The 27,773-nt window shown below is 40.4% G+C and overlaps 1 protein-coding gene across 2 annotated transcripts in view; it reads left to right on the top strand.

Annotated features, from left to right (window-relative positions):
- Positions 1–5,740: 5,740 nt before the first annotated feature.
- LRCH2 (leucine rich repeats and calponin homology domain containing 2) overlaps positions 5,741–27,773 on the top strand; it is a 143,225-nt gene continuing 121,192 nt past the window's right edge. For both annotated transcript variants that reach the window (XM_054724341.1, XM_008156103.3), the window contains exon 1: positions 5,741–6,080. In XM_054724341.1, coding sequence (XP_054580316.1) covers positions 5,741–6,080 — 340 coding nt within the window. The remainder of the gene's footprint in view (positions 6,081–27,773) is intronic.

The following is a 27,773-nucleotide window of genomic DNA, read 5'->3' as shown; positions in this document are numbered from 1 at the left end:
AGTCTTGTTCCATCAACTACATTGTAAACCCATTGAAGGGATATAATTCAGCATTACCTCAATTATCTCAATGGGTCTAGGCCATTTTTATTCTAACATTTTGACCCATTTTGATAGAGTAGATATTTGGACCCTAAGGACATGTTGAATTCTTGTTTGTATGTACAAACATTTACATTTCAATTACATTTCACTGACTATTTTTACATCAATTACATTTCACTGACTATTTTTATTGAGAAAGCATATTAAGAGTGAATTCAACTCAACCAATTTAATCTTCAAAGCAATTTCTTAGTAAATGCTATTAAAACATTTAAATGTTTTCTGTATTAATTTTTATTTTACTGAAATTTTAATCTTAAACTAACTTTTCCATGTTCATCTTATAATGAATATCACATTTTTATAGAGGTACTAGAGGCCCAGTGCACGAAATTCATGCACTGGGGGAGGGGTATCCCTCAGCTCAGCCTGCACCCTCTCCAATCTGGGATATCCCTCTCATAATCCAGGACTGCTGGCTCCCAACCGCTCGCCTGCCTGCCTGCCTGATTGCCCCTAACAGCTTCTGCCTGCCAGCTTGATCACCCCCTAACCACTCCCCTGCCAGCCCGATTGCACCTAACTGCCCTCCCCTGTCGGTCTAGTCACCCCTAACTGCCCTCCCCTGCAGGCCTGGTCACCCCCAAGTGCCCTCCCTTGCTGGCCCGGTCACCCCTAACTGCCCTCCCTTGTCAGTCTGGTTGCCCCAAACTGCCCTCCCTTGCCAGCCTGGTCGTCCCTAACTGCCCTCCCCTGCAGGCCTGGTTGCCCCCAACTGCCCCCGCCTGCTTGCCTGGTCTCCCCAACTTCCCTCCCCTGCAGGCCTGATCACCCCCAACTGCCTTCCCTTGCAGGCCTGGTCCCTCCCAACTGCCCTCCCCTGCTGGCCTGATTGCCCACAACTGCCCTCCTCTGCTGGCCATCTTGTGGTGGCCATCTTGTATCAACATGGGGGCAGCCATCTTGTGTGTTGGAGTAATGGTAAATTTGCATATTACCTCTTTATTATTTAGGATAAGTAACATATAATAAACTTCAAACATTGAAAGTATACAATATGATAAATTTTGGCATATGTATACATCCATGCAACCATCACCACAATTAAGATACCCATCAGCCCCGAACCCTAACCTTAACCCTAACCCTAACCCTCTTTCAATGTTCCTTCGCCCATATGCCCCCCCAAAAAACCACTAGTCTGCTTTTTGTTTGTATAGATTAGTTTGCATTTTAAAGAGTTTTACATGAACGAAATCATATATTATGTACTCTTTTTTTCTGGCTTTTTTCACTCAATGTATTTATTTTGAAATTCATTTACATTGTTATGTTATATCAATAATTCAATCCTTTTATTATTTATATGTATTCCATTGTATGAACATAATACAATGTTTCTTTGTCCATTCTCCTATTGATGGACACTTAAGTGTTTCAGTTTTTAAATAGTCATGGCTAAGCATTTGCATGTATATGAGTTGTCATTTGTCTTGAGTAAATACAGTAAGTCCTCACTTAACATTGTCAATAGGTTCTTGGAAATTGCTACTTTAAGCAAAATGAAGTATAAAGAAACCAATTTTATCATAGGGTAATTGATATAAATGAGAGTCAGTTTCCTACAGCATATTTCTGATCCCCAAAACACCAAATTTCTAAAGACCCCAAACACGTATACTATTAAATATTGACGTAAATGTGAGGTATACATACATTTAAGAAAAATTAATAAAAACAAGTAAGATAATTACTTTCTAACCCGCTGGTTCCAGTTCAGAGTGATGGGTGGCAAGAGCCTCTCCCAGTAGCTCAGGGTAAAAGGCAGGACCCACCTTGGACAGGATAACAGAGCACATCATACACACACATGTAGATCTATTATTGTAGATCATGCAGGGAGAACAAAGGGTAAAATATTTAACTGCAGCAGTGTTTGACTATATTCTGTGCAGTGAGAAAACCTGAAGTCATTTTCAAGGACCACCATTTCTTACTTCTTTTCAGTCGGGTCAAGTTTCTAAACTTTCTAAATCTCCATTTTCTGGCTAATGAAAAGAAAATAGGTTTCTACTGAGTCTCCTATCTACCTACTCTAGGACTTCTGTGAAGATCAAATGAGATGAAGCACGGGAAAACGCTTCACAAACATTTGGTTAAACTGTAAAATATTTGCACCTGGCTAGCAAGTAATGTTCCTAGGCTGAAGAAACTCCAAGGAGGCTAGTCTCTAGGGAGAGGAAGCTGGGTGTTGCTACGTGATGTCATTACCCAGTGCCCACAACCACCATTTCTGGGCTAGGCTGGGCTGGGTGCCGCATTTTGTGCCATGGCAGCATTGGCTGCAATTTGGTGGGGTGTTGATTTGGTGGGGTGTTGCTTCGAGGTGTTGGCAGGGCCTGTGTCCCACTTGGGGGAAGCCAAGTGTTGTTTTGTCAGGCGCAAGGTCCACACTGCCATTTCTCTGTAAATGGCCAGTGCGCATCAGGGCAGCTCTTGCTTCTTTGAGTGTCTGTTCCCTGGTGGTCAATGCACGTCATAGTGACCAGTCAAATGGGCTGAGGGACACTTAGCATATTAGCCTTATATATATATACTAGAGGCCCGGAGCACGAAATTTGTGCACAGGGTGTGTGTCCCTCAGCCCAGCCTGCACCCTCTCCAATCTGGGACCCCTCGAGAGATGTCCGACTGCCCATATAGGCCCAATCCCGGTAGGATTGGGCCTAAATGGGCAGTCGGACATCCCTCTCACAATCCAGGACTGCTGGCTCCCAACTGCTTGCCTGCCTGCATTCCTAATTGTCCCTAACCGCTTCTGCCTGCCAGCCTGATCACCCCCTAACCACTCCCTTGCCAGCCTGATTGATGCCTAACTGCTCCCCTGCCATCCTGTTTGCCCTAACTGCCCTCCCCTGCAGGCCTGGTCACCCCTAACTGTCCTCCCCTGCGGGCCTGGTCCCCCCCCCCAACTGCTCTCCCTTGCAGGCCTGGGTCCCCCCCAACTGCCCTTCCCTGCAGGCCGGTTGCCCCCAACTTCCCTCCTCTGCTGGCCTGGTCACTCCTAACTGTCCTCCCCTGCAGGCTTGATTGCCCCCAACTTCCCTCCCTTGCAGGCCTGGTCCCTCCCAACTGCCCTCCCCTGCTGGCCATCTTGTGGTGGCTATCTTGTGTCCACATGGGGGCAGGATCTTTGACCACATGGGGGCAGCCATCTTGTGTTGGAGTGATGGTCAATTTGCATATTTCTGTTTTATTAGATAGGATAGAGGCCTGGTGCACGGGTGGGGCCAGCTGGTTTGCCCTGAAGGGTGTCCCAGATCAGGGTGGGGGTTCTCTTGGGGCATGAGGTGGCCTGGGCGAGGGGCCTGTGGTGGTTTTCAGGCCGGCCATGTCCCCCAGCGACCCAAGCGGAAGCCCTGGGATCTGGGATTTATTTATCTTTTATAATTGAAACTTTGTAGCCTTGAGTGGAGCCAAGACTCCTGCTTGCTCTGTGGCTGCAGCCATTTTTGTTGGGATTTATTTATCTTCTATAATTGAAACTTTGTAGCCTTGAGTGGAGGCCTTGGCTGGCCAGGGTGTGTGGAAAGCTTGGCTTCCTCCATTGCCAGGGGCAACCCAAGCCTCCTGTTCGCAGCCATCTTGGTTGGGTTAATTTGCATACTCTCTCCTGATTGGCTGGTGGGCGTGGCTTGTGAGCATAGCAGAGTGATGGTTAATTTGCATATTACTCTTTTATTAGATAAGACTAGAGGCCCAGTGCACAAATACGTGCACAAGTGGGGTCCTTCGGCCTGGCCAGGGATCAGGGCCAGTTGGGGCCAGATGGAGGGAGGGACTGCGGAAAGTTGGCCAGGAGCTCACTAACCACTAGGGGTCAGCTCCTGCATTGAGCATCTGCCCCCTGGTGGTCAGTGCAAATCATAGCTACCAGCCGGTCATCTGGTCATAACGGTCGCTTAGCCTTTTATATATATAGGTAGATTCCTTTCCTATTGTTTTCTTTTTCAAAAGTTTTTATTTTATTTACTTATTTATTGTTAATCCTCATCTGAGGATATCTTTTCATTGATTTTTAGAGAGAGTGGAAGAAAGGGGGAGAGACAGAGATAGAAAAACATTGATGTGAGAGAGACACATCAATTGGTTGCCTCCCACATGGCAAGGCATCAAGCCTGCAACTGAGATGCCCTTGACCAGAATCAAACCCAGGACCCTTCTGTGGGCTGACGCTCTATCCACTGAGCCAATCTGGCTAGGGCCCTTTCCTAATGTTTTCTCTAATGAATTTAGTTTCCCTTCTCATCCCTCTTGATTCTGGAAGTTCTCAATTAATACTTGAATTGATTTTTAATCTAAGAAAGATGAGGTACAACATTCCTTTCTGACACCAGTGTGTTTAAATAATTGTATATTACTTACTAATTCATTGAAGTGTGTGATTCTCAGTTTTGTTCATTCTGTGGGTCATGCATATGGCAAATGTAACTTCTTGCAACGTAATCATTTTCATTAACCTGTGTGGCCACGAAGCAATTTTGACAAATTGTCATTGTTTCCTGTATTTCTTTTTCCCAAGTAGAGTCTATAACAGATAAACTTTTATGGAGATTTCACTAAGGCAATTAGATTGTTGACAGATTGTTCAAATGGAAATGAATGTAAAACAGATACATAGGATATTCAAATTAATTATAACTAAATATCTTCAAGCATTCTGATAGTTTTGCAGGATAATTTTACTGGCTATTAGTGAAAAGATTTCAATAACTCTTGTTGGGGATGGTGGGGTTGCAGTGGCTTGAATAATTAGGTTCAAGTTATGAGAATGAACTCCTAAAATCCAAGGTTGATTAGCTTCATATGATCAGTTTTATACCTTCAGAATTCCACCTAAAACCAAAACCTGTATTTCAAAAATAACCTTTAAGAATGTTTCATGATCAAAGAGTTTTCCATCAGTTATACTTAAGATATTTTGGCGATCTTGGCAACAACCTCAAAGAATGATAAAACAGAATGCATAGAACTTTTCCAAGTTTTGTAAGGCAGCAGTTTGGCTGAGACCCACACACACACTGAAAAGAGAGGCTTCCTTGAAAACATTTGAAAAGTCTTTTCTTATTTTGGAATTCTAAATGGCAAGAAATTCATATGGGCTCAAAACTCAGTGCACTTCTTCTGCACCGATATTCCTCCCCAAATGATCCCCAATCATTTAACCAGTAAACGATTCCTGAAGCAGTTGTGGTAAGCGTTTCAATAAGGTGACTGTCCTAAAAGCTGTTTCAATATATTCTGAAATGGTTCCCTTTCATCCCATCTAATATATTTGCCTTTGTTTCGTAGAAAGAAAAAGGTGAAGCAACTTAGAGATTTGGGGACATATCGCCAAATGACCTACAGTTAAGCTGGTGTCGCTTCGCAAGATTTTGGTACCCAAAGCAACGGAACCGGGATTTAGCATCCTTCCTCTGATCACACATTTCTTAAAGCAAGCGTTCTTTCTGCACGTTTCAACATCCACAGCTCTCTACCCAACACCTCCTTCAAGCCCGCCCCCCGGTTCCTTCCCACTCTACCTCGCCCCCCCCCCCACCCCGCCCCCAGCATGCGCATGCGTTCTAAGAATCCCCTACACTCACGGCAGAAGCTGAGAGTATTGTCGGGGGCTATTCTCTCTCCCAGGAACATGGCGGCGAGTCAGGGAGGTGGTGGTAACAGTGGGGGCGGCGGTGGTGGAGGTGGAAGTAGCGGTGGTTGTGGCGCTGCTGGAGGAGGCGGTGGAGCAGGAGGGGGAGGAGGCGGCGGCGGGACCGTGGTGCTGCCCATCCCGGTACCGACTCTTTTCGGTCAGCCTTTCCCTCACGGGCCGCAGTGGAACCCGGGGAGCTTGCAGCCTCAACACACCGCGAGGAGCCTGGACCGGGCCCTGGAGGAGGCGGGCAACTCAGGCATCCTGAGCCTCAGTGGCAGGAAACTCAGAGACTTCCCGGGCTGTGGCTACGACCTGACGGACACCACCCAAGCAGGTGACAGGACGGAACTGTGGGGTGGCGAGGCAAAGCCGGGCTAAGAGCGAGGAGGTGGGGAGAATGGGTGGCTGCGTGGCTGTGTTGTTGGACTCTGCTGGTCTGGGCGGGTGCACGGGGCAGCTATACTGACAAAAGTCGGAGCAGCTTGTGAATGTGGTGGGCAGAGAAGGGAATAGGGGAGGGGGGAGGAATGCTGATTGAAGGATGTATGAAACCGGGTGTTATGTGGGGGGTGAAAGAGCATTATTGTTAAAGCAAGTTTCCCTAGTAAGGGGTGGGGAGGGAGGTATTGACACCTTCCTTAATGCACTTCTTCCAACTCTCCTGGATGTTCCCATCTTTCCAGGAGTGGGGGAGAAGAGACAATACATAAAATCATAACCTATACATATTCCTTAAAGGCATACGTGCCTGCAAGAATGGTATATCCCTTTTCATAGTATAGCAGCAGTATTGCCACGGTTTTTGTGTTCTTATTTTGTGTTTTAATCATCTTAGAATATGCTTGCCTTCTTGTCACGTATGCCTTAAAGACCGACATTTTTCATTTTCCTGGTGTTGAGAAGGTAATGGTGCTTAAATTAGTATTTGCTGCAAATTAAATCATTAATCACATGTCTGGTTACCAGGGGCAAGAATCATTGTTTCATGTTAGTCTTAATTTTTATAGCAAAAATAGCCAAAAATTTTAAGGGCATTTTTGAGAAACAATGAACTCCATTCTTTATGGAGTTGTGGGTTAATGGCTTATCATTTTGGATGAAAAATTGGCTATTGTAATGTTCTAGATATACTTACTTTCTGGTACTCTTTGTTGTGGATGGCATTTTTTGTTATGAATGCACTCTCTTTCCCCTCTGCCTTATAAACCAATGCTGAATATTTTATGTGTGTTGAATATTTGGGTGTAAAGAAAGGGATTTTTGCTTTTCATAATCTTTCAATTTGTTATTTGTCTTTTTTCATCTGCTTTGCTGAAAGAAATCATGGACAAAATTATTTTGATAGTGTAGCAATTTTGCAACAATGTAGTAAGTAAATTCACCCATAATGAGAAGTAATAAATGGCTTCTTATTTTCCTAACACGATTTCAGTATATTCAGTTTCTGGCTGTTAAATCAAAGTATGTGCTTGGAGAAAGGTGGGAAGAGGACAACCTAAAACTGAATTATTCCACCCAATTATTTTTTTAGGAATTACCCTAAGAACTATAAATGTGTAACTGATAACTGATTTTGTATTTTGGAAAGCATGTTTGAGTATTTCTTCCTTCACTCTGAACAGATTTCCTAAACAGTATGTTCACATATTCATGAATACATTGTCAAGATATTATACTACTTGGTATGTTCTTCAAAGGCTTCAAGATAAGTGGTTTCAAACTGTCATTATTGGGATATATTGTTTTGCTTATTGTTTTTTTATAACCTATAAAGGATCTCTCTTTGTGTAGGACAAAGTTTAAGCATCTTAGCTTGGCATTCAGGGCTTTCTTTCACAGTCTGGCTCCAATTTACTATTGCAACTTTACCTCCCCCAAAGCTCCTACATAGAACCCTCTGTTCCAACTAGGTTAACTCCCTGTCCCTCAAATATTTCTGCCTCATCTTTGTACAAGGTCATCCACATGCTTGGGATTTACTTCCTTTCTCCACCTATTTAATTTTGTTCAAGGCCCAGCTTTTCCAAGAAACTGTCTCCAACTCCCTTAGTACTTAGCAGTCTCCTGTTTCTTTGAATTCCCATGGTATTTATTGTCTTTACCATTTACTTGCTAGTACTGGCTTTATTTTCTTTTTATGTTTGTGTCTTGCTGTCTCTGAGGAGATGGAGAGCTCCTTAAAGGTAGGGAATAGGTCATATACTTGGTTAGTCTTCTCATTATATATTGCTTATGTTGTACTTGATAATATTTTTTCATAAATATGAATATCATGTGGTTATAATTGTTGGCTTTTAAGCCTTCAGTTGGTTTTCTGAGGCAGGCATTAATAGAAACCAGAACCATATTTGTTCTTGGTAAAGCATTCATTTATCATGAACTTTATCAGGGTCTAGAGTAACACAGGACTTTTTGAGATAATTTTACTTTTTTTTTTTCAGGTGAATGTATGTTCCTTATGGGAACACATCAGAATTTAGATGAGAAATATGTGAGTGACTCATTTGCCTTTGTTTTGATAAAATTCAGCCATGAACTATTTAGGAGCAGTATTTTAGTGTGTAAGGAGATTAGTATGTGTTATATATAAGTGAAAGGTGAAAGTAGATATACTGGAACTGAAGAAAAATAGAGTCTGTTTGAGATTTTACATACATACACACACATATACACACAAACACATGTACATAGATGCATTGTATATCCTTTGTTTGATTAGCACAGTTGTTTGTTGATTTGCTATAATTAAAATGACTCTCAGTGGGATAATGGTTCAGAACCAAACTGCTTAGACTACCATATAATGGTTTATTGGATTAGGAAGAGTCTGAAAAAAGAAAAAATAGGAAGCTATTCTGTTAATCTAGGTATGAGGTGGTGAGAATCTGGGTTAAAACAAAATTAGTTAAGAAGGGTAAATTGATAAATTTCAAAGGAAGCAGGGAGGACTTTTTGCATTATTTTGCTGTTCCTTACATATACATAAGATGAAATAGGCCATTGGTTCTCCACCTTGGCTGCACATTAAAACCACAAGGGAGTGCTTATCTTAAACAAAACAAAACTATCCCTGGGCCCCACCTCAAACCAATTAAATCAGAATCTCAGGGGCCAAGAGACTTTTTACAAAAGTCTTCCTAGTGCCTCTAATGTGCAATCAAATAACTCTAAATAACTTATTTTTTAAGGCACTCAAGAAACATTTATTGTTTGAATGACTGAGAACTGATTAAAATTTACTGACAAACCTAAAGCCATTACTTAAGAGGGTCAAAATCCAAAGTAGTAACTAAGTCTTTAAGTTCTAGTTGAATATTCTTTTAAATTGACTTGTGTGAAGCAGAGATTCATTTTTTTTTAAATCATGTGATGTCTATAGTGAATAAAAACTTACCAGGAAGCTATAGTTTCTTCAGTTCCCATGCATTACTCTGGTTTACATTTAATACTGTTTTATAAATTTGCATTAAGAAAATAGTGCTCCCAAAATATGTAGCAGCAAAATCTTGTTTTCTCTATTAATAGTCTTGCTATGAGGGAAAATGGACAGTAGGTAGCAGTTGGCAAAGTGTCTTTTTACCTCTCTACATTTCTGGTGCTTGCTATCCTTCACCTGCCCTCTCCCTCCTGCTGCCTTTCTTGTTTCTTTTTCCCTCTTCAGCTTCACTCTGCTTCCTTTCCTGGGTTGGAGCTCAAAGCTAACTAATTATTGCAGCCTTTCCAGAAGATTAACATTTAAAAGGAGCGTTTGCTAATTTACTTGAGTCTCCAATTGATGGTTTGTGCTTGTGACCTTTTTGAAAAGATCTGCCTGCCTGACACGTTTTGATTAAAATCATCACCCATATAAAGACATAAAAACAGGGGTCAGTAAGTTGATAACTCATTTTAGGAAAGTAGCTGACTCTTGTAATGTCCCATCTTTGATGATCTGTAGGTAGGCTTGGCAAGACAAAGGGAAATTGCCTAGAACTTTTTCGTCTGTCTGGATACTGTGATCATCTGTTGGCCTTAAGAGAATTTGAAAATGATTTTAGTCGCTACCTTAAGTCATATTTGACTTTGTCACCCTTGCTACAAATAAGTCTGAGCCTACTTGGAGCTGCTCCCTCTGCTTTTTCATACCTCTTTATATCCATAAACAATAGGTCTGTGAAACAGATTTATGAATTCTTACATACATCTGATTGTGCTGTGTCCTGATTAATCACATGTTTTCCTGTAAACCAAGAGTCAACTCTAGTATTTCCTACATGTGCTGGTTCACCTCTTCAACTGTGGGTCATGGTGCATTGTATCAGGTTGTAAAATGGAGCCAGATAAACTTTGCAGCATCTGATTTTTTTTAAAAATGGACCATTATTTTTATTAGAGAAGTTTTATGTTCACAGCAAGATTGAGCAGAAAGTACAATGAGTTTCTACACATGTATAGCATTCCCTATTATCAACATCCTCCACCACATTGACACATTTGTTATAATTTATGAACCTACATTGACACATCATTATCACCCAAAGTCCCTGGTTTACATTAGGACTCACTCTTGGTGTTGTACATTTTGTGGGTTTGAACAAATATATAATAACGTATTCACTTTAAGTGTTGTATGGAAGAGTTTTACTGCCCTCAAAACCCTCTGTGCTTTTCCTGTTTATCCCACCTCCACCCCACCCCCCAACTCCTGGCAACCACTCATCTTTTTATTGTAGCAACATTTGATTTTGTTACATAGGTGAAGGCCCTCTCAGTGCATTCAGTGGAATGAGTTTGTGATTTTGTGGCCTGATTCAAATATCTGCTTTGTTTTATGTAAGAAATGTCTCCCTGAAAAATTGAATGTGAAGCACATTTTTGACAATTGACTCACATTTTTAAAATATATTTTTATTGATTTTAGAGAGAAAAGGAGAGGAAGAGAGAGATAGAAACATCAATGATGAGAGAGAATCATTGATCAGCTGCCTCTTGCATGCCCCCCACTGGGGGATCAAGCCCGCAAATGAACTTGTGCCCTTGACTGGAATCGAACCTAGGACCTTTCAGTCTACAGGCTGACACCCTACCCACTGAGCCAAACTGGCGGGCATTGACTCACATTTTAATTGCTCTATATTGACTTTGAGTTGCTGGACCTTGTAGTTATTTCTTTTATTCAGTGATGAATTCTTCTATAGCATAAATAGTTACCTTTTAATTTCTTCCTTTTGCAAGTTAAAAATGTTATCTTAAATTGCAAGGCACATTTTTCATTAAAATAATAGCATTTATATGGCTCTTCATAAATTTTGAAGCAATTTAATATATATTATCCTATTGTATTCTAATAATAACCCTGTGAGCTTGGCAGAGTATAAAGTACTCGTTGTTGAGAGAGGTTAAGTGATTTGCTCAAAGTTAAATGACTAGTGTATGGCAGAGTGTGGGTCAGAAGCTAGGTTTTCCAACTCTAGCGCTCACTATTTAAGTGTTATTTCCATTGTAACACATTTTCTCTGTATAACAAAGCTATTATTAAACACTAGGCTAATAAATAGCTTATCTTTTTCTGAAAAAGTAAATGCTTGTTCAACTTCATAGGTTATATAGTTTTGTTTGTGTGCAATATTTTTTTTGTGTGTGTGGTGTTTGCATAGCTTGTCTTCGTGTCTCTCTGATGATTTTAGAATAGACTCATTAAGCAAGCATTTATTGAACTCCAACTTTGGAAACATTATTGTGGCCAATAGAAAAGAAAGACATGGTTGAATGTGTTCAGTTATATATGTAACAATTAGAAAAGAATTATGTAACAGTACTTAAGATTGTACACTTTTATAAAGTATACAATAAGTGGTATGGAACTGTGGCATAAGGCTTAATTTTATTGGGGGTTAAGTTAGTTTGAGAAAGCTTCCTGTAAAATTAGGTATTTCCTGACTCTTGAGGTAAACAATCAAGTTTTGATTAGGCAGGAGGGACAGTTGCAGAATTTCAGGGGAGAAGTTGCATGGTGGATACAGAGTTGAGAATGACATTGTGCTTTACGGGAAGATGTTAACTAAGGTTTGTTCTGTTTTCTCAAATACACTTAGAGGCTGAGAGGTGGGGACTGGTGGAAAGTTCAGTGTTAGAATGCAAGAGGAGGAGGGAGGACCTTCATTTGAGTACATGGGAAGCAAGGACGGGATGGGGAGCTGTTAGCCTTTAAAGAGAGGAGTAACCTGATTTTTGCAAACATGAAGGTGAAGGTAGATGTCTGGGAACAATAATGCCTTACGTTTTAATCTTAAAGAAGTGAAGTAGTATCATCAGGGAAAACAAGCTTGGTGAGCACAAGAAAGGTATGAAGTAGAGCAAAATGCTTTAAGGAGTCAGTATGGAGAATAAGTCAGTTTAGAATTAAGACTGTGTGGTAAGCAGCTAAATTAGTTGCTTTTGGAATATCTGAGCTTATCACGTTGTCAGAAAAAAAAATTTATATATTGTATTACAGGCAAGAGAACCTAAGTGGTTGATTGGGATATTTCAGAATTGGGGTTATAGGAACTTTCCTTAAAATTTAAATTTTTGATTTAGATTATTGGTAATATAAACAAGCATTTGTATATTCATCACCAGAAGCATAAAGGTGGGCAAAATCCAGAACCTTATTGACAGTGTAAGAGATAATGTTAGGGACACTTTTCACAAATACAAGTAATTGAGAACTTACAGTGTGTTGATCCTGGGAGGTGGTATTTGTTTAAGTTTTAAGATACACAGCGAAACTTTGCAAAAAGGCATATAACTCTCCAAGCCCATCCCAGTAGCCCACTTTAAGGGATGCTTAAACTGTGTGATGCCCATGCTCTTTCTACAGAGGCTCTTTATCATCAAGATCTAGAAAGGGAAATACTTTCGATTTCTTTTTTTCTCTACATTTTGAATATATTCAGATATTTCTTGAAGCATTGTAATACTCTTAATCAGTTCTTGAAAAGTTTGAGAAAGTTTTGTTTGCTTCCCTTTTATAGGAAAAATAATAATAATCTTACACTCCAGGGAACCATTTAATGTAATTAAAGGAAACTGTACAAGTCAGTTTTATAATAATAATTTAAGTTGTGTTTAGTCTTACCTTAAACTAATGCATTCAGTCTGTTAAAGGTCAAACTTTTTTAATCTTTATATTTCTCCTGTTTCAAATAAAATATAAATTGATAGCATTCCACTTACAGAATGCCAGTCAATGCACTGTAATGGATAAATTAAACAATGGAAAATTAAAAAATGAAAAATTTTAAAGAAAACTGTGGGTTTTTTTTCTAAATAGGGAAGTAAGTCCTTTCCTGTTTGTGGAAATTGTTGATTCTGTGTACTCTCTTATAATTTGTCACAGCGATTGTTGTCACTATCTTTAAATTAATAACTTCAGTCTCAGTAGACCTTTATGTATAATATTAGGGACTCAAGGTGAAAAGAGCCAGAAATAAAGTAACTGTGGCATAAACTTTTATTTAAACTCTATGGAGACCAACCGATTCTGGAATATTTGTGAGTTTCGATTTCACTAAAAAAATGGCTTCGTTAAATGATTATGTCAATAAGAGATTTTAGAATGTGCAGTGTAGAATTTTTCCCCTCTTAAAACAGTAATTACAGTGTGTAAATCCTTAATACTTTGAGTTAATTGGTTGGGGATGTCAGTGTCAATGGGAAATCAATTACTTTTAAAGATATTTATAAATTAAAAATAGTAAATTGAAGATAGATAATTATCTCTTTAAACTACTTTAATGGGTTTGTGAGAATGGATTTGTTGTATCTATTTTATATGTATGGACAAGGTTGTAAAGTTGCTGCCTTTAAGGAATTATTTCATAGTGGTATAAAATAAGTATTCACATATCTATTATATAGGCTAAATTGCTGGTTCACAACCTGGGGAAGACTGGCCCCCAGGGAATGATATTTGGTAATGTCTGGAGACACTTTTGATTGTCACAACTTGGGGTTGCTGCTGACATCTAGTGGGTAGAGGCCAGGGATGCTACTAAGCCGCCAGCAGTGAACAGGACTGCTCCAAACCACAAAGACGTATCTGGTCCAAAATACCAATGATACTAAGACTGAGAAACGCAGTGCTAGTGTAAGACAAATGTCATAAGTGAAAACAAAGTGTAATTCAGGTTCAAAGTGAGTGAGATGACATCTTATTGCATTGGTAGAGCATCAGAAAGGGCTTTATAAAGGAGACCGAGGATGAGCCTTGAAGGAGGATCCGATTTTATAATTACTCATTAAAGGAGGTAACTAAATGAATATTGACATCCCAGAGTCTCTTCAAACTTAAAATATCAATAAAACAAAACAACTCTTTGTTATTGAGCCCAGACCCCCTGGTCATCCAAACCAGAAACTTGGGAATGACACTGGACTCTTCCCCTCTCTTACTGTCTATATCTAATTAGGAACTGAGGCCTGTGGTCATAGTTATTTGAATAGCTTTCAGATCTGTTTCCTTCCTGTCTATTCTCACTACCATTGTTGTTCAGGTCCTTCTCTCCTCAACATTAACTGGACTCATCAACAGCTATCCTGCATGATCTATCTGCCTCACTTATGGTCAAATCCAGTTAGTCCTTCACATTGTAGCCGGAATACTCCATCTAATATGCAAATCTGATTGTCACTTGTGCCAGGCCAGTACAGCTAAGGTTCCGTGAGCCTGAGGAGGGGGGGGGGGGACAGCAGCGAAAGATTAAAAAAAAGACAAAGAGAATAAGCTAGGGCTCTGTGGATCTCCTGTGCCTGGCTGAGGCCACAAAGAGTGATCCAGACGGCAAGCTGATGCTTTATTTTATAGTCAGAGGTATACAAGGTAGTGGTCACCATAGTTACAATGTTCTTGTGAGATTCACTTGTTTTGGCAGCACTTGCTGCACCTCCCACAGCCCATTAGCTACCCAGGAAGGATCTAGGGAGCTTCATAAGGTCAAGCTTAATTATGCTAAGAGGGCTGTGCCCTCTAAGCTGGGACTTGTTTGTGGCTTTGCCAACAGGTCAGTCCGAGGCTTAACCCTATAGCCGCTCCCTACATCTCTCCCTTCTTTTATTTTTAAGCTACTACAGTAAAACATACACATCAAGAAGAAAGCTCTATTAGAATAATAACAGAACAATGCCAATGCAAAACCCAAACTACAGACATGTTAACATTTTAAAACTTGAACATCAAGAACAAAACTCTGGCTATTAAAACAATAACAAAACAATGCCAATGCAATACAGCAATGAGAGAGAAATCAAACTACAGGCATGTTAACAGTTTCAGCTACAAAATGAAAGTTATCTACTCAGAGTCCTCAGATTTGGCCGGGCAAGACTTTACAGAAAACTGGCAGCTCACCAAAGCTAGTCAGCATCTCGGTCCCTTGATTAGCCTTCATTTTCGTCTGCTGCATCACTGTCATTGGGGCAACTCTCAGTCTTTTGAACGAAGGGACAAGGAGTTTCTCTGGGTCCCCTGTGCCTCCTCCAGCCACCAGTGCTGCTTCTCCGTCTCCTTGATGAGGAGGCACCACAGCTGCTGCAGGTTGGCGAGCCTCTGTGGGATGGTCTTGGCATTCAGGCTGCTGCTGTTGGTGATGATGCTCTGGCTTCTCTCGAAGATGCTGTCGATGAGAAGATGTTGTCGATGCAAGGCTGGTGCTGTTGGATTTCCTTCTAGAGGGTCTGTTTTTTCTTTATAGTCCTCAGATTTGGACAGTCTTAATTTCCCATGTTTTACACCTAGCTATTACTAAACTTCGCTCCCTACTTTCCTTTTTGCTTTCTGTACACATGCCTTAAAGGAGCCTCCTTTCACCTTATAATTGTAGTTCCCCTGAACTCGGGCCCCACGTTGGGTGCCACATGTGCTGGGCCAGCACAGCCAAGGGTTCCGTGAACCTGAGGGGGTGTGGTGAAGGATTAAAGAAAAGACAGACAAAGAGAATAATCTAGGACTCTGTGGATCTCCTGTGCCTGGCTGAAGCCACAAAGAGAGATCCAGATGGCAAGCTGATGCTTTATTTTATAGTCAGAGGTAAACAAGGTAGTGGTCACCATAGTTACAGTGTTCTTGTGAGTTTCACTTGTTTTGGCAGCACTTGCTGCACCTCCCACAGCCCATTAGCTACCCAGGAAGGATCTAGGGAGCTTCATAAGGTCAAGCTTAATTATGCTAAGATGGCTGTGCCCTCTAAGCTGGGACTTGTTTGTGGCTTTGCCAACAGGTCAGTCTGAGGCTTAACCCTATAGCTGCTCCCTAGAGTCACTTGTAACTACTAAAACACTTGGAATGAATAAGCCACCTCCTTAACAATAGGTGGTTTATTCCTTGTTTTGAACACTTAAAAATGTGGAAACAAGCTAATACATAAACTATGCTTTATATAACTGGTGATTTTTACTTTTAAAAAATTTTTCCCATTACAGTTTACATCCAATATTACTTTGTATTAGTTTCAGGTGTACAGCATAGTGGTTAGACAATGATATACTTTACAAAGTGATCCCCCTATATTTACAGTACTAACTGGACACCAAACATAGTTATTACAGTATTACTGAGTATACTAGCATGTTCTATGCTGTTTTTGGATTCCCATGACTATTTTGTAACTACCAATTTGTGCTTCTTAATCCCTTCACCTTTTTCACTCAGTCCCCCAACCCCCTCCCATCTGGCAACCATCAGTCTGTTTCAATTTTGTTTGTTTGATTTTTTTTTTTGTTCTTTAGATTCCACATATAAGTGAAATCATATCTCTGACTGACTTATTTTGAGACAAGCCAGTAAGCCAGGACAAGTGGAATAAGGAAACAGACAGATAGCTGAACAAACTGACATCAATTTACAGCAGATGTAGAACTTCCCTAGAAATAATATCTAGGCCTCAGTGGTATTTAAGCTCCAGACCCAGAAAAGCACAAAACCAGGTGGGTGACACCAGTACCAGCTGTGATGACTGACAACTCCCTGCCCTGACACTGACCAATTAGTGAAGACCCAGAAGGAACACACCTAGAAAACTGATGAATTTTCTGTTGAAACCCTCCCCTGCAACCTCCCCTAAGATTCCTGCCTCTGAGAAAGAAATAAAGCCTCAAGACAAAGGGTGCAGCTCGTGCTCTCCCTCTGGGGACCCTCCAATTATTCCCTTTCCCCTCTTCTTCCCCTATAGGCATGCATCTCCTAAACCTTAAGGGACCTCACGAGACTTGCAAACTGGGGAGCAATGGGCAGCAGCAGGCTAGTCCCCTGAACCTGTTCCCAAGACCCCCTTTTCTCTGACTTTCCAGAGAGCTAGGATAGCCCAGCCTAGGTTCTCCTGTTGCTTCTTCTATACTAAGCCCTTTCTTATTTTACTGTCCCCAGCTTTGATAAATGTTTCTTCATAGTCATCTGGACTCCTGTTGTGAAATTTTCCCCACACAAAGTCAGTAACCCACACACTGCTGGCTGACCCTAGGCAGATCCACCAAGGACCAGGATCCTTTTCTGGTAATAATTACTCTATACCTCTGGTATAGCAGCTGTGATCCTTTGCTGCAATGAACACATTTCCTGGATTGTAGCATTCACCATTAATTTAACAATTTCTGGAAAACAAAACAAAACACTACCACAATAAGCACATACATGGATTTCAGAAATGTTAACATTAGAAGAAAATTTGCATTGTAAAATAAAAAATATGCTATTTATTTACATTTCTCTTATTGATTTGGAAGTTCTTTAAATATAGTTACTTTGTTGCCACTCCAACACTTTCCTTAGTGGTATAAAATAAGAAAGAAGCATGGCAATTCCATATGCCGACTTTTGTTCTATTTGTGTAACATAACCTAGTGGAATGGCTCTGCCATGGTACCTTGATGATCATGCACATCTCCACAAAGTCCACATCGACAAGGCTCAACTACAGTGTATAGGGCACTCATTAAGTAGGTTTTTAACTAATTTGTTCAGTTAAGCCTGGATACCTTTCCAAGTCCTCCACAATTTGTCTCTTCCCCTTTCCCCTGTGTTTCCCACTACTTTCATATATGTACCCTCTTCTCCAGTCAAATTGGACTTATTGTCTCATGACTTTTGTTTTTACTGCTTTGTTATATTATTTTAAAAAATGGAAAACTATTAGAAAAGAAAAAAGAAATAACAGCTTATTATTGCTTCATAAGGAGAGATATGATTCTTTACCTGTTGCAAATTAACTATGTTTTTTTCCTATGTTTTTTATTATTGTCATATTACATCATTGGATATGTTTTTTATTTTAGAACTAGAGTCCCAGTGCATGAAATTTGTGCATGGGGTGTGTGTGTGTGTGTGTGTGTGTGTGTGTGTGTCCCTCAGCCCAGCCTCTACCCTCTCCAATCTGGGACCCCTTGAGGGCAGGCGGACATCCCTCTCACAATCCAGGACTGCTAGCTCCCAACCGCTCACTCTCCTGCCAGCCTGATAGACGCCTATCTGCTCCACTGCTGGCCCGATTGCCCCTAACTGCCCTACCCTGCAGTCCTGGTCCCCCCAACTGCCCTCCCCTGCAAGCTTGGGTCTCCCCCAACTGCCCTCTCCTGCAGGTCTGGTCCCCCCTAACTGCCCTCCCCTGCAAGCCTGGGTCCCCCTACTGTCCTCCCCTGCAAGCCTGGGTCCCCCCCCAACTGCCCTCCCCTGAAGGCCTGGTCTTCCCCAACTGCCCTACCCTGCAGTCCTGGTCCCCCCAACTGCCCTCCCCTGCAAGCCTGGGTCCCCCCCAACTGTCCTCTCCTGCAGGCCTGGTCACCCCTAACTGCCCTCCCCTGCTGGCCTGATTGCCCACAATTGCCCTCCCCTGCCGGCCATCTTGTGGTGGCCATCTTGTGTCCACATGGGGGCAGCCATCTTTGACCACATGGGGGCAGCCATCTTGTGTCTTGGAGTGATGGGCAATTGGCATATTACTCTTTTATTAGATAGGATATTTGACCGCTTCTAAATATTTAGGTTGACTAATAAAGTTGATATTAAGTAATGTTTATGACATTAATATGTTTGGCATTGAAAATATGAAATTATAAAATGCCTTGAGGATTAATATGTTGTTTTAAACAAATCCTACCTTTAGAAGTCATATTTGTAGTTGAAGTTTAGGAAATTTGGGAGATAAGTGCACATTTTGGACTTAGGTTTAACAGTTTTCCTATCAGTGTAGCTGTAAATTGTTTAACCTTTTGCACTCGGATGTCGAGTGTGACTCGACATGGTTAGCATCGGTTGCAGCTCTTTTTATACTCTTTGAATGTATCAATAATTTGAAATATAAAAAAAATCCAAAAAAATAAGTTTGTATGAAAAGAAACTCCAGTTTTTTATTCTACTGCCACACTTTGTAAAATCTGGGGTATTTAAAAAATTAAATCCCAGGTAGAATAAAGGAATTGAGAAAAAAGCAAGCGAATGCAAAGGGTTAAAATTGTGTCTTTACATGTCTTGGTCTAGTTTTACCTTCTTACATTTGTCTGCTGTCTTCCATTTACCATCAGCAAAGCAAAGGTCATGAATCTCCTGCCTTCAGGTTGCAAAGTTTATCATCTTCAGTAGGATCAGAGCTTAAAGGCCTTCATAAACAACTGCTGTTTATGTTCACTGCTTCTTGTTTTGTAAAAAGCCTCATCATCTCATGACTAAATTTTCTCAACATTTATCAATGGAATGTTGTTGCCTCAGAAGTCTTCCCATTATAGTCTATTGTATATTATTTTTCCAAGTTGTTCTTTTGGCATTTTCTTTATGCCACTGTTCCATTAGAGAAAAATATGTTATATCATGATTTTTAGAGACTGCCTAATAGTCTATTGTATGAATGTGCCATACTCAATTTAACCATCCTTCTTTTGTTAGATATTTAAGTTACTATTTAATACTAGAGGCCCGGTGCATGAAATTCATGCAAGGGGGGGGGGGTTGTCCCTCAGTCCAGCCTGCACCCTCTCCAATCTGGGATCCCTCTCACAAACCAGGACTGCTGGTTCCCAACTGCTTGCCTGCTTGCATTCCTGATTGCCCCTAAACGCTTCTGCCTGCCAGCCTGATCACCCCCTAACCACTCCCCTGCCAGCCTGATTGATGCCTAACTGCTCCCCTGCCAGCCTGTTTGCCCTAACTGCCCTCCCCTGCAGGCCTGGTCACCCCTAACTGCCCTCCCCTGCAGGCCTGGTTCCCCTCAACTGCTCTCCCTTGCAGGCCTGGGTACCTCCCAACTGCGCTTCCCTACAGGCCTGGTTGCCCCTAACTTCCTTCCTCTGCCGGCTTGGTCACCCCTAACTGCCCTCCCCTGCAGGCTTGATCACCCCCAACTTCCCTCCCTTGCAGGCCTGGTCCCTCCCAACTGCCCTCCCCTGCTGGCTTGATCACCTACGACTGCCCTCCCTTGCAGGCCTGGGCCCTCCCAACTGCCCTCCCCCACTGGCATGATCATCCACAACTGCCCTCCCTTGCTGGCCATCTTGTGGTGGCCATCTTGTGTCCACATGGGGGCAGGATCTTTGACCATATGGGGGAAGCCATCTTGTGTGTTGGAGTGATAGTCAATCTGCATATTACTCTTTTATTAGATAGGATGAGCATACAGCCAGGCACAGTTGCAATGAATATATTTCTTCTATTGTAGCATTCACCATAGATTTAATAACTTTTCTGGAAAAATATAAACACTATCATAATAGCTTTACATTGCTTCCCCCAAGAAGTATTTGAGCTTGAGAGTAGATAATGCATTCTATAGAAAAATTCCCTATAGTGTTTGGTTCAATCTATGCCTATCTGCAACAATTGATAGTAAATGGCTTTTCAAACTTCTAAGTTTAAAATTATGGAAAGAAGCATGACAATTTTATATGCTGACTTCTTGTTCAATGTGTGTAACATAACCTAGTGGAATGGCTCTGCCATGGTACCTTGATGATCATGCACATCTCCACAAAGTCCACATCGACAAGGCTCAACCACAGTCTGATTCAGATTTTGGGGGAAGAGTCTGATCCTCTGTGGTACATGGCAAGATAGACAGATGACACAAGATCATTTCTTAATCACTTTCCTATCTTGTGGGAGGCTGCCCCAAGGCTTATTGTCTCCTTCCCTCGTTCTGGCAAGACATGGGACATTCTTTGTCTAGCCGAAAGTATAAAGTTGCAAACTTGCAATCTAGAGTTGACTCCTCAGTAACAGAGCAACCCACTGTTCATGTTGTCTGTCACTTGTTCCCTTCTTTCAGTTTTGTGTTGTGGGACTGGGACATGGGGCACTGACACTCACCATACTGATCATGCCTTTTCTGTCTGTGTTTGCTATAAACTGAATCCATTTGGTCTTACTAATAGCTGCCAATGTGCTGCTGTTTAGGGGCCACTTGTCCACTTAACATAAACTAATGGGATTTTCTTTGGCTGGTTTGTGGGATCTGTCATTTTGTAATTAGTCAATTGACTTTGACTTGCTTTTAATTTCAGCATCCAATATTTGTGCTTTGTTGTTAAATAGCTAAAGTAAGGATGATCTCTAAATATAATATTTTTCTTGAGCACAGTATATAGTATACTGCATGTAAAATTTGTCATAGTATGGACACATCAAAGATGAAACGTTTAGTTTCATTTAGCATGGTAGCTTGCCCCCCTCCCCCTTTTTTTATTATAACTTTCCTTTAAGGACTACAGTACTTTTGGAATCCAAGGCCTACTAGTTTACCTGGGGAATCAGTTTGATGAAGAGTTTTCTCATATTACCGTATTACATTAAACTTTCCTTTTTCATGCAGTAGAAAGGTACTTAGGTGCATTAATTAAGGCAAATAAAATGTATACTGTATAAGCAGATCTATTTGATTTTCAGTGACTAGTTGATCTTGACCCAAGCAGAAGGAGCATTAATGTCAGATTAATCATGTGTCAATTGTGATGTCTTGGAGATGACATGTTTTGCAATTGCTTACTTCATTAATCAGACTAATTATAACAATTCAGATTTTATAGTTTTTGTTTTTTGCTTTAAAAATAATTTGCATTAAAGCATGATTTTGACATTATAAATTGCATACATTCATAGTAATCTCCATTTTAAAAATTATGACATAGTAGAATGGCAATATAACATGACTCAATATAGTGATAGAAGTTTGGTAGCAGAACAAGTTGTGCCCCATAAAAATTAAATGATTATATATAAATCAACTTAAGCCTGTAATTGTCTGCATATATCATTCTTTTTTTAATCCTCACCCAAGGACATTTTTTTCCCCATTGATTCCAGAGAGAGAGGAAGGGAGAGAGAAACATCAATATGAGACACAAACATTGATTGGTTGCCTCCCGTAAGCCTTCCAACTGGGGATTGAACCCACAACCTGGGTATGTGCTCTAACTGGGAATTGAATTCACAGTCATTTGGTGCACAGGATGATGTTCTAAACAACTGAGGCACACCAGCCGTGGCTGCATAGATCATTTTTATGAATGGAATATATATATTTAGAATTCATTGTACCTTGTAAAACATAATACCTTTAAAATAGTGTAAGATTAATTGTGGTTTTCTTTTAACAGAAGCAATGCCTGCTTATTGTAGAAAATTTGGAAAATAAAAGCTTAGAAAAGAAAACACAAATCACTCGTCATTCCACTAGCCTTGAATAAATATTGAAATTTTGGTATATGTTCTTCATACCCCACATTCATCACCTTGTGCATACCTGTAGGTCTTTATATGTATATGTACGAGTATATAAAATGTACATTTTTTGTTTAAATATATTTTATTGATTTTTTACAGAGAGGAAGGGAGAGGGATAGAGAGCTAGAAACATCGATGAGAGAGAAACATCGACCAGCTGCCTCCTGCACACCTCCTACTGGGGATGTGCCTGCAACCAATGTACATGCCCTTGACTGGAATTGAACCCGGGACCCTTCAGTCCACAGACAGACGCTCTATTCACTGAGCCAAACCGGTTTCGGCTAAAATGTACATTTTTAAAGGAAACAATTGATTCATACTGTTTATATAGTGTTACATAGTTTTATTGAATTTATTGGGCTGATGTTGGTTAATAAAACCATGCAGGTTTTAAGTATATCTATATATATAAAAGCCTAAGCAACCGAACTACTGAACAACTGAACGACTGGTGGATTGGTGGCTATGATGCTCACTAACCACCAGGGGGCAGACACTTAATGTAGGAGCTGCCCCCTGATGGTCAGTGTGTTCCCACAGTGGGAGTGCAGCTCAGCTGACCAACCCATCCCAGAGGCCCACCAGCCTGGCGGCAGCCACTCCCTCCCTCAGTAGTCCTATAGGTCCAATCTCTGGAGAATGGGCCAGGCACTGACTTACCGGCACCGCTGGCATGATCCAGACAGTGCTGCCGGCCTCCTGGAAGTTGGCCTTGAGCACTGCGGCTGCTTCCCCTCCCTAGATGCTCCACAAGAAAGAAATGATATAAAAGCGACCGCCAGGTGGCTCCCAACAACCAGCGCACGTCAGAGGGGCAGATCTGGATCCCAGGCTGGCAAGGGCATTCCACCACCCACCTGGAGGGCCAATCGTATTCTGTCCGCCCCCCCCCCCCCCGCCCTTCTTGGGATAGGTGCCAGACGCAGGGCTCATGGCTGGCGAGCTCCACTGTGGCGGCACGAGCCTCTCCCGATCAGAATTGACTTGGCGGGAGGCCACGGCAGGTGCAGCAGGGCTGGGATGAGTGCGAGTGGCAGGCAGGAGTGGCAGGTGGTGTTGGACTGCCTGTTTCGGCCCAACCAATTCCCGCAGGCCACGCCAAGGGACCCCACCCATGCACAAATTTGTGAACTGGGCCTCTAGTAGTTTTATATTTTATTTTATTTTTTATTTTTTTTTATTTTTAAATATATTTTATTGATTTTTTTACAGAGAGGAAGAGAGAGGGATAGAGAGTTAGAAACATCGATGAGAGAGAATCATCGATCAGCTGCCTCTTGCACACCCCCTACTGGGGATGTGCCCGCAACCAAGGTACATGCCCTTGACCGGAATCGAACCTGGGACCCTTGAGTCCGCAGTCCGACGCTCTATCCACTGAGCCAAACCGGTTTCGGCAGTAGTTTTATATTTTAAACTAGAGGCCTGATGCACGAAATTCATGCAAGGGGCTCGGCCCTCTCAGCCCCGGCTTTGTCCAGAAGGTCATCCAGAAGGACATCCGGTCTTATTAGCATATTATGCTTTTGTTATTATAGATGTTCCAGTTATTTAACTGGAGCATTCTTATTTCCATAGTAAGGAATTAAGTCTATGATATTTTTAAAAGCTGCAAGAGATTTCATTTTAAGTACATACCATGCTTTATTTGGTCTTTACCTATTGTTGGACATTTAAAATATTTCTAATTTTTTATTATTTTAAATAATCTTAAAATGCACATATTTTATTCATATTTATTTGTTTTTAAAAACTGCTAGAGACTTAATTTTAGATCAATGAGTATGAACATTTTTTTAAAGAATCTTGATTCATATTGCCAAAATTGCTTTCAAGACAGGTTACTTCATTTTGAATTCCCATTAGTGATGTATGGAAGTGCTCAATCAAAGTAGCCTTGCCAAAACAGAGTCCATTACATCTATTGTGTGAATTATGGTATCTTATTCATTATCTTTCTTTTGATTAACAGTGAGATTGAACATTTTCATGTGTCTTTGAAAATTTTAATTTTTAAATCCGTTTGTGTCCTTGGCTGAGGTTTTATCTATGAGTCGTTGTTATCATTTTGCTTTTGATAAACTGCAAGTTTTCTTTCTTTTTTATGTAGCTAAATCCAGAAATATTTTTATTTGTGAATTATTCCTTTATTTTATACTTGGAAAGTCTTTCTCCATATAATATTAAATGACTATTCACTAAAATATTTTTCTAGTTTTTTTATGGTTCATTTTCAAGTTTATCTTTTTCCCCCATCTGGAATTATTTTAGTAAAACTTATGTGATGAGGTTATAACATTTGTTTTTTGAATATAAGAAGTTTTTCAAGAACCATTTAATAAATAATACCACATTGATTCGAAATGCCAAATTAACAGTATAATAACAAATTTTATAAGGGTTAAACATCACTTTGATGTCTAAATGTCATTACCCTCTTCATTAGTCAGTGTTTCTTGGTGAAACTGAAATTCATTGTAGAATTTCCTACAGATAACTGTGCATAGAACTGCCCTCTTCCTTTTTTTGAAATCAAGTCTTGTCCTTCCACGTGGCTTAATAGTTGTATGACTCACAGTCCTTTTCTCACTGAGCATGCCTCTAATCTGCCCTCTGGTTAGCAGCTGTGGTTTCTCTTTGCAGCATCTGTTTTTGTTTTCACCCTTGCTTCTCTAAATGCCTATGCTTAAACGAAGCCTTCTGTGATTGGTTGCTGCAGGTCAGTGAGGTCTGCTTATTATTGTTTCTCATAATTGTTGGCTTTAAAGCAGTTTTTCTTCATTTTTTTCTTGTGTTTACTTGACACTTTTTTCCTTCTCCACTATACTTTACGGTTAATATTTTAACTCATCATGGATTAGCTTAGGAATTCTGTAACCTATACATTTTACTCATTCAACAAGGCATCCGTGTTACAGACTGACTTTTCATTATCTTGTCCTGAATGACAGGACAGCACCCTTCTATGGAATACTGAATCAAGAAATCACCTGTTTTTGCAGAGAGCATCTGTTGAAAGCACATGCCAGAGCCATGGGGTTGTCATTTCCCATCAGGCTCCAACATCAGAGTCTCTAATACTTCAAAGCCACTCTCCATTCTTGCATGACAGACAGCTGTGGTGCCTCCTGTTTCCCTGTTGCTTTTGTCTCTAGTTCTGACATTTCTTCTAGATGGAAAAATAGATAAGGAAGCATTAATATTTAAGACCATAATAATCAGATTTGAGTAATATCAGTTACTGAAGAGCACAGAACTTTTTAAAAAATTTTTATGTTAGGAAATAACTTACTTGGTTAATTTTATACACTCTCTTAAAGACATATATTTCTGGTATGTTTTCCATGTCATAGGAACTGAATATAATAGTTTTCATCACTTTATTTTTTATCTTTATGAAAATTTATATTATTATGTACAAATTGATACCCCCCATTTCTATTGCTTCTTCTAAGGATTTTAGATTGTCGCAGAATATTTACTCATTTTCAATAGCTCTGATATAGTGAGGAATAATAATTAAGTGATTTTTGACAATGTTTTATAGGTAATAGTAGAATCTGAATGCAGCTCAGATCTAGTTTAGTGCTAATCTTGCTAAATAACAGTTACCCCTTTTCAGTCCGTAAGAGTTGTAAACTTTGAGGTATACCCCAAAATGATGCAGTACTGGTCCCACCACAACAGCTTTGTAAAAAGTACAATTTCAGTAGAAGGAAGTAGGGGTGGTTCTTTTTTAATAGTTCCTTTCACTGAAGTGTTATTACTAAATAGATAGTATTTGGTGCTAGAATGGAACAATGATTAGGACTGCTTAGAGTTGGTGTCTGATTGGACTTTTTGCATATCCTAACACCTAGTGCCTACTTCATAGGGCTTAATGGAAGTTTGTTTGAATGAATTGCATAAAGTATGAGTCAAACCAGGATGCTGCATAAGGATGATGAAGTTTGGAAGGTGCGGATCAAGATTTGTCTGCCTCTATCTCCAACTCCTAAGTGCAGGACCGCACAGAATTTGACACTTAAGATACTTAATTATTTTACCTTAGATATTCTCTGAGGCTGCAACTTCCGATCTGCTTAATAAAGAATGTACATGATATTATTGGGAGATAATTTTCATGGGACTTACATTTCTTCACATCTTGTGAGTTACTAACCTTTGTTCAGGTCTGTCTTTTAGAAGAATGAATAGTTTATTTCTCCAGAGCAAAGGAAAATCATCGTTACTGTCCAGTAAAATAAAGATAATGTCTCCCTTTGAAGAAAGTGCAGGCATGCTTACTATCTATGATAAAAAATTTGGGTTCCCTCAGCTCAGAGTTCTTGTTCTATAATTTGATGTTCTGCGTGTGCAAACATTCATTGGTACTCATTTGTGTTGCCCCTGTGAGATTTGGAGGGCAAGGGGAACTGATACAAATATGTCACTCATGCCACTTGCTATGCTGTGAGTAATAAAGTCCTTTGGAGTCTCATGCCTTCTGTAAGCATCCATATAACTGTGTTAGACTAACTCAAGCATGCCATACTCGTGGCCCACAGGCCGCATGCGGCCCACACTGAATATTTTTGAGGCCCAGCTAATATAACGATATGTAAGAAACATTTTAATAAAAATTTTGTCATTTAATTTTTACAATATTCTGTTATACATAATTATTAATAATGAACTACAATGTTCCCTAATGACTGATTACTATAATCGTATTGCATTCATTTCCCTTACACACCTTAACACGCAGGTGCACCATTTCCCTCCACTAATACTAGCAGCGAATATTTTAGCAGCCAATGGCCACATCATTAGTCTTGGACTGACTTGTTTGGTGTGTGCAACAGGAAATATTTTGCTTTCAGAGAACAAGAAAAATAGGTTTATTTGCGTTACACTTATTAATTTGTGCAGTTATTCAGTGTCTGGTAAATTAATGTTCAAGAAAAAATATTAATTTTTGTTAAAATATTCTAATATTTTATACTAACAATGACTCATTTATTTCAGCCCTTTGTATTTAGCATGTCTCTATTGAAATAAACCTACATTTCTATGAAAATTGAAGCTTTCGTTTTTTTATGGCCCACATAAACTTAAACCTTGTTGAGAAACCAAGATGGCGGCATAAGGTAAACACCTAACTGTTGCCTACCACAACAATTTTGAAACTACAACTGGAAAACAGAGTGCACATCGTCCAGAACCACCGGAAAGCTGGCAGAATGGAAAACCTACAACTAGAGAAAAAAAAAGAGGGGACGCTGAGCCTCAGGAGCTGTGGAGGTGCCGAAATCCGTGAGCGCG

Source organism: Eptesicus fuscus, chromosome 1 (assembly GCF_027574615.1).
Source record: "Eptesicus fuscus isolate TK198812 chromosome 1, DD_ASM_mEF_20220401, whole genome shotgun sequence".
Classification (NCBI taxonomy): domain Eukaryota; kingdom Metazoa; phylum Chordata; class Mammalia; order Chiroptera; family Vespertilionidae; genus Eptesicus; species Eptesicus fuscus.
Note: the sequence above shows the minus strand (reverse complement) of the source record. Positions and strands in the feature narration are given on the sequence as shown.